This window comes from Sceloporus occidentalis, unplaced genomic scaffold, assembly GCF_023333645.1.
Source record: "Sceloporus occidentalis isolate IW3139 unplaced genomic scaffold, rSceOcc1.0.p SCAF_2, whole genome shotgun sequence".
NCBI lineage: Eukaryota > Metazoa > Chordata > Lepidosauria > Squamata > Phrynosomatidae > Sceloporus > Sceloporus occidentalis.
Window position 1 is genome coordinate 173,852,678 of NW_028316982.1, and position 14,222 is coordinate 173,866,899.

Below are 14,222 nucleotides of genomic sequence, written 5' to 3' on the forward strand. Positions count from 1 at the left end.
GTATGTGATTTTATTTCTATTTCAGTAATAAAATACCTCTAAAAAGGAAGCTCAACTTAATATGCTTTTATTTAGCGACGTGTAGAATCAGTACTGTTGAGTAGTAGATTGTTTCACTTGGAGGTCTAAGTCGATAGTTCTTGTTCAGCTATGAACTTTATTGGGTGTCCTTAGGGAATCATAATCTCTTAGCTAATTGTAACTCACAATATTCTTTGGATAACAAAAAGGAAATATGCTGATGTAATGTAGATGAGCTTGTGGAAGGAAGGTGCGAATATGAACATGATAAATAGAACAGAACATCTTGCATTGAAAGGTTCTGTGCAACTCAGAAGACTGCATACTTCTTTTTGAATACTAACACTTTTTATAAATATTATTTCATCAGGGATATTTTCTGTCCTGTAGGATCAGATGGGAATTTGGTTTCTGTCTTAATTATGCTAGTGATGTATTCATTGGTCTATATTGGAATTGCTGGTTTTAATCTATTGTATTTTCAAATGTTTATAATTTAACAGTTTGTATTGTCTGTGGTTATGTTTTATACAGTGCTGCTGTCACACCTCAGATGAGTGCTAAAGGAAGTGAATTTGAATTCTGCGGTTTATATTCTTTTCATGTGGAAGTGTTGCTTGCTTTCTCTGCTACTGAGAGGATGTAGTGGAAATGATAGCAGAGCCCAACTCCGTTGCCAATCTTCCCAACCACAAGTAAGACCTTAATAGTAGTGGTATGTTTCCTATATTTTAGGCTGGGTTGATATTTATGATTAGGAGGTGTGTATATGTGGGGGTGTTATGCTTTTGCTTGTGGGTTATGTTGCCAGTATTACATAGGCTGATTGGTTGCATGAGAAAAGAATCAATATGCTTGCATGTTTTTATGGAGACATGACCATCACAAAAATTGATGTCACAATGTAATTATAGTCACAGCAGATTCCACTATAGTGATCCCAGTGATCCCCGTGTTGCAACCTGTTTTAGGCCCCAATTTTACAGTAGACTGCAGCTTTTAATACAGGTAGAACATGCCTTACCCAGAATTCTGAAATCTAAACTACTCCAAAATTGTCCACATAGGTGGCTGAGACAGTGACATCTTTGCTTTCCGATGGTCCGGTGTGCACAAACTTTGTTTCATGCACAAATTTAAAATCTTCAATGTAAAATTGTCACCAGGCTATGTTTATAAGGTACAGTATATACAAAACATAAATGAATTTTGAGGTTCTACTGAGATATCTCATTATGTATATGCAAATATTCCAAAATCTGAAAACATTCAAAATACTTCTTGTCCTTAGCATTTCAGATAAGGGAGACTTCAACCTGTAATGTAAGTGGCCTGTACCTATTTGTGTACACATATGTACTAAACTCTTCTACCATTCTCTCACCCCTAAAGTGAGGAAAACATGAATTTGGAGCACTGGTGGTGGTGATGTTCCAGGAAAAGAACCCACTCCTTTTGCTCCTTCTCTTCTGAATGTGGCCCTCCTCCTATCCTTAAGATTGCTTTAGCACTGGGGGAAAGCCCTTGGTCTAATGTCTATGAATGGCTGTAATCAGATAGTTTGGTGAGGGTTGGCTCCAGGTTCTCCTGGATTGGACACACAGGGGCCTCTGGTGGGTTCTTTGTTTTGGCAGTGGATCCCAGTTAGTTTCACTGGCAGCTGTAGGAACTACTGCTAGTGGCAGTGCTTTGTTGGTATACAGACCATTGAATTATGCTACAGTGCTGCATTACTCTGGGACACTGTGGGGGAAATTAGAATGGAAGCCATTTCTGATAATTAAGCACTACTCTGAGTGCTGTACTAAAAAAATGTATACTGAGACCTAGGTGTATCATAACCCTTTAAGTTGTTTTAACTTGGTATACCGGTATTTTTAAAATATGTTTTTAATTTGTGTAAACTAAGCTAAAGGGATGCTGTGGCTTAGTTGTTAAGATGCCAAGTCTGACGATTGGAAGATCGGACGTTTGGCAGTTCGAAGCCCGAGTGCTCCATGATTGGGTGAGCTGTTGTCACTAGTCCCAGCTTCTACCAACCTAGCAGTTCGAAAGCATGCACATGCAAGTAGATAAATAGATATCACTTTGGTGAGAAAATAATAGCGTTTGGTGCAGTCATGCTGGCCACATGACTGCCAGAGCACTCCTCAGATGATGCTGGTTCTTCAGCTTAGTAACGGAGATGAGTGCCGCCCCCTGCAGTCGGTTATGACTAGACATTCTTAGTTTTGTGGTACTTTGAGACGGCCCATGAGCTAATCAATAAATATTGATTGATTTACTAGACATTCATGTCAAGGGACTACCTTTACCTTTTACCTTTAAACTAAACTAAACCTAAAATACTTTTTTTAGTTTGTGTAAATTGGGGCTTGGAGTGGATGGCCCTTGTGGTCTATTCCAACTGTATAATTCTAATTATATATTTTTTTTAAAGTTCTGAATTGTTTTCAGCTGTGTAAATCAATTTCATTTGTATACATAAAAACAACAACAGCAACAACAAACTTTTATTTATATCCTGCCTTTCTGTCCATCACAATCAAGGTGGCTTACAGATTAAATGATACATACAAAACCCCATGTCCCAGAAGTTCCCACCCTTATAAATAAGAGCAATCGGGTAGGGCTACAGCATATTCAAAGGGACAGTTCAGTTGGTTAGTAGCTGGGTTGCATGGTTCCAAACTGTCACAATCTGTTCAAAATTCTTTACATTATTTACTATATTTTTTCAGAGAATTTAAATTATTTCTTGCAATTTAAAATTTGCACTGATTTTATTTGTATACCACCCTGTGATCTTATGGCACAGGGTAGGATATCAGTCTTTTAAATAAGTAGGTAGTACTGAGTTTGAAAGATGGCAGGGTGACTCAGAGGATTCTCATTCATAGGTTTCCCATAATTCACAGTTGACTTGACAGCAGTTAACAACACCAACAAAATAAATATTGGACTTTCCTGGAGTTTGTGGGCTGTGACATCTACCCAAGTGTGGCAGCTGCTTACATTGAGGTCATACATTGTTGTTGTGTGTCTTCAAGTCATTTCCAACTTACAATGAAACTATCATGGAGTTTTCTGGGTTCAGAGGTCACCAGTTGGGTTTCCACGGACTAGCCAGGAATCGTATCCTGATCTCCAGAGTCATAGTCTAACACTAACTATTGGTACTACATCACATTGGCTCTCATTTATGCGTACCGGCATGCAAAATGCTGACTTAATTTTGCTATTCCCTCATTTCAGCTGCTTTTTTGCTTTCCTAAATAAATAAAGTGGCATGTGTGTGTGCAGATTCCAAGATCAAATGGGATCTGATGAATTTAAGATAATTAGGCCCTACTAACCCTTCTGGACTAGAACTATTTGTTCTGCTTGATATTACAGTAGCTTCTTGAGGCTGTAGAATGAGGTTTTTCCTTAACTTGCTACTTGTCCTCCTTCAACTAATTTAAAGGCTGCACCTTAAACATATGTTTAACACGTCTGCTTTGAGACTTGTAAATTGTTGAGCAGCAGTGGGACAATAAAGAGTAAAAGTTACCTGACTAATCATTTATTATCTACGTTTATGATCATTTTCAGCGAGGCAGGCAGTGTTTGGATTTGTTATTCCTTCTTGTCCTAATTAAAAAGCACAAGCCTGAACTAGCAAAACAGCTTATGTGCTAATCCATGCCATCTTTAAAACGAGGTTGGAAAACCTGTGTTTTTTTAGTGGGTCAACAGGTTTCTTTACATGGAATGATTAAAAATCAAAAACTTTAAAGATGAGTGGGTTAGTGTATAGTGGATTCACTGAAATGACAGAATGTTAATCCACAAGTAATTTCACATTTATTTTATGTGCACTTTATTTTTAATGAAAATTGAGATCCAAGTTGCTTAACTCTGGGCCCGAACAGACAGGCCAAAATAAAGCTGCTTCGGGTCACTTTGGAGGTATGCTGTTTAAATGACACACACATCTTAAGAGGCCAGAAGCTGTGCCAAAGCTGTGCTTCAGTCCTTAGGACTGAAGCATGGTTTTGGTGCGACTTCCGGCCTCTTAAAATATATGCATCACTTAAATAGCATACCTCCAAAGTGACCCAAAGCAGCTTTATTTTGACTTGTCTGTTCAGGCCCTCTGACCCCTGTTACGTTGTTTTGCTAAAAATTGCTCTATCCAACCAGTTCTGTCTACCATGGGGAAAAATGGGGAGAAAAACTGATGGTGAGAATTTTTAGTGAAGAAGTACTAGTTTGCTAGTTACCTGCAGTTGTTTTCCTTTTTTTTAAAAAAGCAGAAAATCTCTTGTTACAATGGCAGTATGACATCTGGTTTGGCCATAAATTGGCAGCTTTGCACTACATTATTGATGTTGTGTGTCTTCAAGTAATTTCTGACTTATGGCGAACCTAAAATGGAGCTTTCTGGGCAGGATATGTTCAGTGTGAGTTTGATTTTGCCTTCTTTTAAGGCCAAGAAAGTGTCATTTGCCTAAGGTCACTCAGTGGGTTTCTTTGGCTGAGCGCGGATTCAAATCCTGGTCTCTAGAGTCGTAGTCCACTGCTTACACCACTACACCACACTAGTCTCTCCAGATATAACAATATTGATTCATGATTTGTTTGAAAGCAGTTCTCTTATCGAGTAAATATGCATTCTGATATTCACTATTTTTCTTTCAGGGGTTTAAGTCATTTTTGCTAGCAAATCGATCCTTAAACAGTCTATTCTTTTTTAGTATAGAGCTGAAGTTATGCACATCTCTTTCTTCTTAGTCAACTTTTCTCCCCTCCTTTTTAATTGGCTCAGAGAAAATGGGATCCACGATGAGATAGTCCCGGAATCCACTGCACAGAATGGCGGCTGCTTGAGAAATGGCAATGTTAAAACTCTTGTAAGTTTCTGTTAAAGTTTCATAAACAGGGTAGATGAAAAAAAAAAGAGGGAATGGGATTGCTCTCCTGTGCTGGATGTATAATTTACACTCATATTTGGGTTGGTGTCAGTTCACAGCAATCCTAATAAGTATGTGTCAGCATTCACATGCAAATGTTGATAACTGTGTATCATTTTTTCCCCATCTTAGAATTATAGAATCATAGAATCATAGAGTTGGAAGAGACTGCAAGGGCCATCCAGTCCAACCCCCTGCCATGCAGGAAATCTAAATCAAAGCATCCCCGACAGATGGCCATCTAGCCTCTGCTTAAAGACCTCCAAGGGAGGAGACTCCACTACACTCCGAGGGAGTTTTTTCCACTGTCGAACAGCCCTTACTGTCAGGAAGTTCCTCCTAATGTTGAGGTGGAATCTCTTTTCCTGCAGCTTGCATCCATTGTTCCGGGTCCTGTTCTCTGGAGCAGCAGAAAACAAGCTTGCTCCCTCCTCAATATGACTTCCTTTCAAATATTTAAACAGGGCTATCATATCACCATATTTCATTTTGTTAGCTTTGGCCCAACTTTCAAGTCTATTCAGGTCATTTTGAATTTTGATCCTTTCCTCTGGGGTATTAGCTATTCCTCCTAATTTGGTGTCATCTGCAAATTTGATGAGAATGCTCCCAATCCTGTCATCCAGGTCATTGATAAAGATGTTGAATAGCACTGGGCCCAGGACAGAGCCCTGTGGGACCCCACTTTATTGACTATTGGTATAAATATACAAGCATAACATCCAAAATACATCACTTAATATAAATAACAATCACAAAACAAAAAACAACATTAACAATTAAAAAGAGCCAACCCGAATTCAACTAGAAGATAATTGGACTTCCCAAGTATCTAATCGTAAATGGTATTTCTCCTTTAAATTGTCTTCCATCTTATTAAATCATTGCAAAAGTGCATCATTATTATTGTTATTATTATTTAAAATCAAACAATCAACTGTAGTGCTCCACATTTTCATTATCCTATACTTGTTAATTATATGTATATTGAATGCACTTTATTTTTCTTTTAAATTCTATTACAAATTAATTTTAAATTTTATTTTGTCAAATAAATGTTGATACCCACAATAACTCGTACTGTGAATAGTTGCAACCTAGTTCTTAATTTCCTTTCAACATAAATTCTTTAATTTATCCTGTACTCTCTTCATGATCAGTAACCATTCCTTATTAAATTTACCTATACAGTAGATTTGTTTCTTATTTAAAAGTTAATTTTAACATTTCTGTATATTCCAAAAAATTTTCAAACCAGTCCGTCATTTTTGGTGTTATGTCCTTTTTCCACATAGCTGCATATAATGTTCTAGCAGCAATCAGCAAGTAGAATATTATTTTCCCTTCCGGTTATTTTATCTTTTTATCAAACATTCCCAAAAGGAATATTTTCGGGTCTTTTATTATGTTAATTTGCACAATTTCTTGCAATTCCTTATGTATTTGTGACCAATAGCCTTTAGCACATGGACAAGACCACCACATGTGTATAAATGACCCCTTTTCTTTTTTTTCACTTCCAGCACCGGTTATCTTTACTGTCTTTCATTTTTGCTAATTTATCAAGAGTGAAATACCATCTATACTGAATCTTGTATACGTTTTCTCTCACATTATAATGCAGAGTATATTTTATTTTCCTTTTCCAAATTTCTTCCCAATCTTCCATATATATAGGTTTTCCCAGGTCTTTTGCCCACCGAACCATACAATCTTTCACTTGTTCCTCTTCCATTTCCCAACCCAACAAAATGCTGTAAATTTTTGACACCAGATGTTCAGACTCTTTCAACAATACTTTTTCCAACTCCGTTTCTATAATTGTTATCCCAACAGGTTTGTTATTTAAGTTAAACCTTTAATTTTAGTTAATCCCTTCCATTCTTATACATGTACTCTTTCTACACATGCAGAACCTATTGGTAATTCTTGCTGACAGTTCACATTCACCAGTCAATTTTCCATCTGTCTGATACATGATGTAAAGAATTGGATTAGATGGCCCACTGAGTCCTTACCATCAATACCTCCATGTTTCTTCTGCTGCAGTTACTTTCAGGGGGCGTCTATACTGTTTCAGGGAATGTGTGCATTTCCATTACAATTGTGGTGCCACAGTTTACATTTTGTTTTTATTATTTTAGAAAGGGAAAAGAAAAGTCCGAGAACAATGCGAAAATAGAAGGAGAAATTCTCCTACTAGTAGACGTTCAAACCAGCTGCAGAATGGAGAAGTGGTGGAAGCAGTTACCTTGTTTGAGGTGGTCAGCATGGGCAAAAGAGCGATGCAGGTATATCTCTTTCCTGGAGTGATTGTACATTTATATGTAAACTTGGATTGACAAGGGAAGGTACTGGAGGGAAATGGGGTGTTTGGTGGGGAGAGAGGTTTTAACATAGGATTGAGAAGGGAATCACCTCTTTCATGGACACACAAACACAATCCTGCCTGGGCAGCTCTTTCAGAAATCATTGCTGTGGCACAAGGGATGGCGCTTCTTTCAGGACCTTTCTAAGCAGTATTACTATATTGACCTATTATATACACCATAGGCAGACTTTTACATTTTATATTCTTGATTTTACTTGGTTTTGTACAGTGCCATGTAGATTTATGGCACTTTATAAATAAAGATAATAATAATAATAATAATAATAATAATAATAATAATAATAATAATATACGTTAACCCAGAATTTAGGGTCAATTTTTGGGCATAACTATTTTGACTTAGAGTCGAGTATATACAATAGGGTTTGTTTATACACACATACACACACACACACACACACACGACAGGAAAAAAGGGTCCCAATTTTTTGCGGGGGGGGGGGGGGTGAACCATTTTACTACAAAGCAGAAAGTATGTGCTCTGGTCAGAAAATACCCTTCAATTCACTGAAAGCATTTTGTCGTGGTTCATGAAGGTTAAGGTAAAATCTCAAATGATTTTAAATTGTGTAAAGTGAACTTGGATGTTTATGCTTGTAGTATGACTTAAGTTATATTTTATACTACCTGATGTGTTTTGCTTCATTTATATTTTATCATGGGTCTATGACAGTATAATTAAGTTGACTTTGACTTATTAGTGAAAAACTTAGAGGATGATATATATATTTCTAGTTTAAATTACAGTTTTCTAATATGAAGCCTAAATTTAATATAGTCCTAACTAGAATAAACCCATGGAATTTAAATACGTGGTTTATCACATGTCCGTTGATTCAGTACATCTACTGTGGTTGAGACTAACAGTTGGAAGTGGGCCCAAAATTTCTACTTGTAAGTTATTCAGGATACTAGTTGTTAATCTCTGTGTTTTTGTACAATTGTTTAGTCTGTGGTAGATGACTGGGTTGAGGCTTATAAAAGAGATCGAGATGTGGCACTTCTGGACCTCATCAACTTCTTTATTCAGTGCTCAGGCTGTCAAGGTAAATCTGTTTCCTGTGCCTTTTGAGGGACCATAGATACAGGTTGTTTTAAGGAGAGAGAAGTGATGTAATGGTCCTCTTATTTAAAATATGGAGTTTGCTGGTATATGGATTTGTATTGACAAATGAAACCCAGATTCTGAACAGAAAGTTATGGAAGCATTAGCATGGAGAAGAAATAAACAGACAGGAATGTTCACAAATGCAAATTGATCTGTGGTGCTTGAATGTAAGAAATTTACGACAAAATCAAATGATAGTAAGGACTTTTGTTGTTATTGTGTACCTTCATGTCGCTTCCAACTTATGGCGACCCTAAGGTGACCCTACCATGGAGTTTTCTTGGCAAGATTTGTTCAAAGGAAATTTGACCTTGCCTTTGCCTGAGGCTGAGAGCATGTGACTAGCCTAAGCTCACCCAGTGGGTTTCATGGCTGAGTGGGGAGTCAGACACTGGTCTTTAGAGTAGTAGTCCAGCACTCAAATCACTAAGCCATGCTGGCTCCCAGTAAGGACTTTGAGAAAGACTTCATACACATGTGAAGATTGGGGTTGGGACAACAGAAGCACTTAGCTGTGCTTTTAAAAGTTTTTTAAATATCTCTTTCTTGCACTGAATAGTTTAACTTCTGAAAAGAGTTCCAGTGGCTGCAGTTCTATGTATGTTTACCTGGGAATAAGTTCCGTTGAACCTGCATAGAAATACTTAAGATGTGCTGATTGATATAATGAAATCTTGCAATTGAATTGATGAATATATCCCTCATACTGACTTTAAAATATATGCCATAACCGCTTTAACATTTGCAAAGGGACTTTATGAGTATGCGGACATACAATATTTAATTTCTATTTCCATAGGAATGGTTACAGCAGAGATGTTCCAGAATGTACAAAATTGTGAAGTGATGCAGAAAATGACAGAGACATTTGATGAGGTGTGTTCCTCTTCTTCAAAAAGAAAGCTGATTTTAAGCAGTTGATTCTTGATAAGCTTATTGGAAAGTCTTTTAAGATATAGCATGTTGTAGGGCTATATCAGGTTCAATTCTGGTGGGGCTGGAAGTCTGGCATATTTAAGTAGAAGGAGGAACAGAAGGTGTCAGATGGTGGTGGAAGCTGGTGGTGCTGCAGCAACAATAACAGTGGTGGCAGGAGAAGGAGAAGTCAGGATTGCATTTTATTGGCAATGAGAGAAAGAGACAGCTATGTGTTGCATTCAAGAGACAGCTATATCTTGAGGCCAGCTATGTCTTGAGGGCCTATTGGAGGAGAAACCAGATAAAACCATTGGTGCTATGGTACAGATGATGTCCAAAGCCATTTGTCCTGTTGTGCTTTGGCTCCACAGACCCCTCAAAGCCAGGCATTTAAGAAATAGGCAGCTTGGAGCCAGCCTCTGGAGATCTCTGATTGTTGCCCTACTCTGATTATCACTTACTCAAGGAGGTCTTCAGTACTTCTGTGTGAAAGTACTAAAATGGTCAGATTGCTTACATTATGGTTCCTTATGTAAACAATTTTGTTTGTATATGATCCTGGCCATAAAAAACCTAGATTTTCTTCATTTAGACAACCATCTATTGTTGTATGAAAGGAAAATTGCTAAGGCTTTTATGTTAGTAATCATTAAGGTTAATGGTATATATCCACACTGGGTCAGATGGGATTAGATAATAGAACACAATTTGGGCTAGTGCCATAGCAGCAATTCCACAGTAAGTTTACAGGTTGGGTAAGGCTGAAACAGACCATTAACTACTACTGCTCAAATTATCTTTTGTTATTAACAGGAGACTGGATTGCAGTATAAGAAGTTCATGGCTTATCCCTGGATTTTGACAGTCACTTGGCCAGTGGATATGGTAATTTTTCCTTATATTCCATTTTTCTTCCATGAAATTTCAATGGTGTACCTAACGTTTCCAAGAGGTGTTCCTTCCAGATAACAACTCATCCAGATATCAACTTCTTCCATCCTCATATTGCAGGAGGAAAAAGAAAGCATGGACTGGTGTTCCAAGGTTTTGGGACTAGTATGACTTTTCATAGCTGACTTTCAAGTCTGTGTCTAATGGGATAGCCACTGCTTGTGCTGAATTATATCTACCTCTGCTACACATGCAGGCAACAAATATGTGCATTGACTTAGTATGCCATTAAGGATTTTTGTCAAGTCCCATGGGAAAGCCTTCACCCCTGTCAAGGTTTGCAGAGTTCTCTGTCATGAGCCATGTGGATCACAGTGTCTTAAAAGCAGTGAGAATAGCAGCTGCCATTAGTGGCAGCTGCCATTAGTGGCTAATATTTCTGTAGCACAATGCCTCTTTTACAGCAGAGCTGGAGAAAGTAAACATTCAGATAACGGTGTACACCAGTTCCCATCATCTCTAGCTAACCTAGCTAGAGGAACAATAGTAGTAGCAGTACATCAACATCTGAATGCCTAAAGTTTCCTCACCACTGCTCTGTGTTGTGCCTTGAATTCTGAAGTGTGACATGAATCTTTTTCTACCATAAGAGAAGACTTTGAGGTCATAGAATGAAGTACTGTTCTCCACCATTTTGATTTGGTTCTCCGTTGGGCTCTTAGGCTTTGTCAGACTCTTGTTAGGCTTTCAAGCTATTTTTTTTTTCTTCACCTCATTCAGGACAACGAAGACTATCCACTCATCAAACCAGGGCCCTACTGGAAAAAATTTAGGGCTAATTTTTGTGAATTCATTGCTGTACTGGTCGAGCAGTGCCAGTATATCATCCTGTATGACAGCTATTTGATGGATACAATCATCTCTCTTCTGACGGGCTTGGCAGATTCAATGGTCAGAGCATTCCGGCACACCAGCACATTGGCAGGTATGTAAGACTAGCTTGGTTTTCATTATCTGGGGTTAGAAATTTATAGAAATGGTTTGTTTGTGAAGATGGCCCCTTTTCAGTTATATGTCAACCAGGATTTCAGCAGGTGGACTCTTACCACATTGTTGTGCTAGGGTTTTTACAGCTGCACTTGCCATTTTTTTAAAAAAAAATATCTGTACACCTATTAAAATTTAGAGCTCTGATAGGCAAAGCACTCCTGGGTTAGAGAAGCTGAATTGTCTATTTCAAAGTTTTTAACATTAAGTCAAAAAGATACAAGTTGAGTCTCCCTTACCCAGAATTCTGAAATCCAAAATATTCCAAAAACCAAAACTTTTTTCATGGGTTTCCAAGATAGTGACACCTTTGCTTTCTGATTGTTCAGTGTACACAAACTTGGTTTCATGCACAAAGTTATCAAAAAATGTATAAAATGACCTTCAAGCTATGTGCATAAGATAAATATGAAAAGTAAATGAATTTTGTGTTTAGACTTGGAAGCCATCTCCAAGATACCTCATTTTATATGTATATGCAAATACATTTAATCCAAAATCCAATAAAATAAAATAAAATAAATACCGTTAAATCAGAATTCCAAAATACTTCTGTTCCCAAGCATTTCAGGTAAGAGAGACTCAACCTGTACTTTCTTTTAAAGATATTATAGCAGGGGTAGGCAATCTTTTTGAGCCGGGAGCCGAAGCCAATAAATAAATAAATAAATAAATATTTTAAAAATTGAATAAATAAATAAATAAACCAGGACAAATGTAGGACAACATTTTCAAATGGTGGACACTTTTTTAAAAAAAGTGGAGGACACGCAAAAAAAATTGCTGATTTTTTTAAAAATGTTAATATAAATGCATGTTTCTGAAGCATCTATAGACAATTGCCCCCCTTGCCCCTGCGCGCGAGAGGCCAAAGGCCCTGGCGGCAATCGGCGGCAGGACCGGGCTGGGGCCGGTCCCAAGGCCTTGCCGGCCCGCATCCGGCCCGCGGGCCGCAGGTTGCCTACCCCTGTATTATAGGGACAAGGCTTTTGTTGTTGTTCCCACTAAATTTGTTGATTTGCAGTGCCTCTTTGTGTTGGAATTATGGAAAGTTGATGGTTGCTTCCCAGTGGCCTAAATGTTGGATGTGCTTTCCCTTCCATTGTCTCATTGTGCAATATTGAAAATGTGAGGCTTGGATCCCCTGTCTACTGGCAAGGTAGCAAAGCTGTTCTGTAGGTTGAGTAGGTTTCAGAAGAAGGTTACTGAAACAACAGTGAAGCAAGTAGATACAGCAAGAGTCTACAGAGATCATGCAAGTAGTGCGCTAGTGACATCACAGGAGCAAGTAAAAATTATTATCATCTTGCTCCTCAACCTTTTCAGCAGTTATGATCAGAATACTAAGAAGATTACTGATGATAGCTTTTTCAAAAATAAAAAATTAAAAAATTTATATTGTGAAACACCGAGATTCCAGACTTGACATTGCAATTTTATTTCTTTTGTTTTCTTTTTGATTCCAGCTATGAAGCTTCTGACAGCACTTGTAAATCTCAGTCTCAATCTAGATATAAGTAAGCGTAACCTGGAAAGATTATACGAAGTGGAAAAGACCAGGGCTACAGGCAAGAGGACCAATTCTAGACTGGACCAGCTAGAGAGGAAAAAAAAAGAGGTACTATAGATTTCCATTGGGAGATTGATGATGCTTCATAAAAATGTCCATTTTACAGATGCTGTAGCCAAAATGAACCCACAGATCAATAACTGATAGCCACTGCTAATAATTAATAATTACTGTACAGAGTTATTATTTACAGTATTTATTGAATTTCTGTTCTGTCTTTCTCCAAAAATGGGATTCATTGCTAAGACCACAAGTGGTTCACACATAAATGGTTCTCTATTCTCTACTCTAAAGGAAACAAATGAATTCTGCATTATTTTGTGTTTAGTTTGGAATCATATAGTAGCACTAGAATGTGGAAGGTTTGTTGATTAGTAGGACATGGTCTGTAGAGACTTTCTGCAAGGCTGGAATTTTCAGTATTTACACATTTTATCATAATTGAGAACCCAAATGGTAACAGTGGCATGGAAAGGTGTGGGGACTTTTGTGAAACCAATTGTCGATAATCTATCACCAATAATTCTTTAGATGTAAATGGCAGAAAAGTGAATCTGCAACTAGTTGGGATAGCACATATTAGAGTCATATAGCAAACCAGATATTGTTGGACTCATCTCCCACAATTTGTGATCTGACAATGCTGGCTGGTTCTCAACAAAGCTGATGTCCACCAATATATGGAGAGCTATAGGTTTTTCAAGTCTGAGCTGTGGGGTGATTTGAGCCCCCTTTTTTCTATTGTTCACTTAACAACTAAAAATTCTTGTATGTAAAAAACAGTTAAATATAATTCATAATAACCCAGGTATTCTGGTTGAGTTATTGAAAATGGGAAAACTGTAATTACTATGCTTATCCTGTCTAATCTTTCAGAGGAGGGTAACTAACAAGGTGAATGGTCTGGAAACTGTGCCATATGAGGAGTGTTTTAGGGAGCTGGTTATGTTTAACCTGGAGAAGAGAAGGTTAAGAGGTGATATGACCGCCCTGTTTAAACATTTGAAGGGATGTCATATTGAGGATGGAGCAAGCTTGTTTTCTGCTTTTCCAGAGACAATGGATTCAAACTACAGGAAAAGAGATTCTGCCTAAATGTTAGGAAGAACTTACACACAGTAAGAGCTGTTCGACAATGGAACACACTCCCTCAGAATGTAGTGGAGTCTCCTTCTGTGGAGGTTTTTAAACAGATGATGGATGGCCATCTGTTGGGAGTGCTTTGATTGTGTATTTCTGCATGTTGGACTGGATGGCCTTTGAGGTCTCTTCCAACTTTGATTCAGTACTGCCCTGATTTTTTTTAAAATGGCATTTCTT

General features: G+C 37.7%; 1 protein-coding gene across 4 annotated transcripts in view; it reads left to right on the top strand.

The window, feature by feature from the left end:
* LOC149319353 (cohesin subunit SA-2-like) overlaps positions 1 to 14,222 on the top strand; it is a 77,407-nt gene that overhangs the window by 5,349 nt on the left and 57,836 nt on the right. For all 4 annotated transcript variants that reach the window (XM_089511538.1, XM_089511541.1, XM_089511542.1 and 1 more), the window contains exons 3-10: positions 556 to 716; positions 4,832 to 4,916; positions 7,121 to 7,267; positions 8,318 to 8,414; positions 9,276 to 9,352; positions 10,208 to 10,279; positions 11,066 to 11,270; positions 12,799 to 12,950. In XM_089511538.1, coding sequence (XP_089367664.1) covers positions 673 to 716; positions 4,832 to 4,916; positions 7,121 to 7,267; positions 8,318 to 8,414; positions 9,276 to 9,352; positions 10,208 to 10,279; positions 11,066 to 11,270; positions 12,799 to 12,950 — 879 coding nt within the window. In that variant the 5' untranslated portion in view covers positions 556 to 672. The remainder of the gene's footprint in view (positions 1 to 555; positions 717 to 4,831; positions 4,917 to 7,120; positions 7,268 to 8,317; positions 8,415 to 9,275; positions 9,353 to 10,207; positions 10,280 to 11,065; positions 11,271 to 12,798; positions 12,951 to 14,222) is intronic.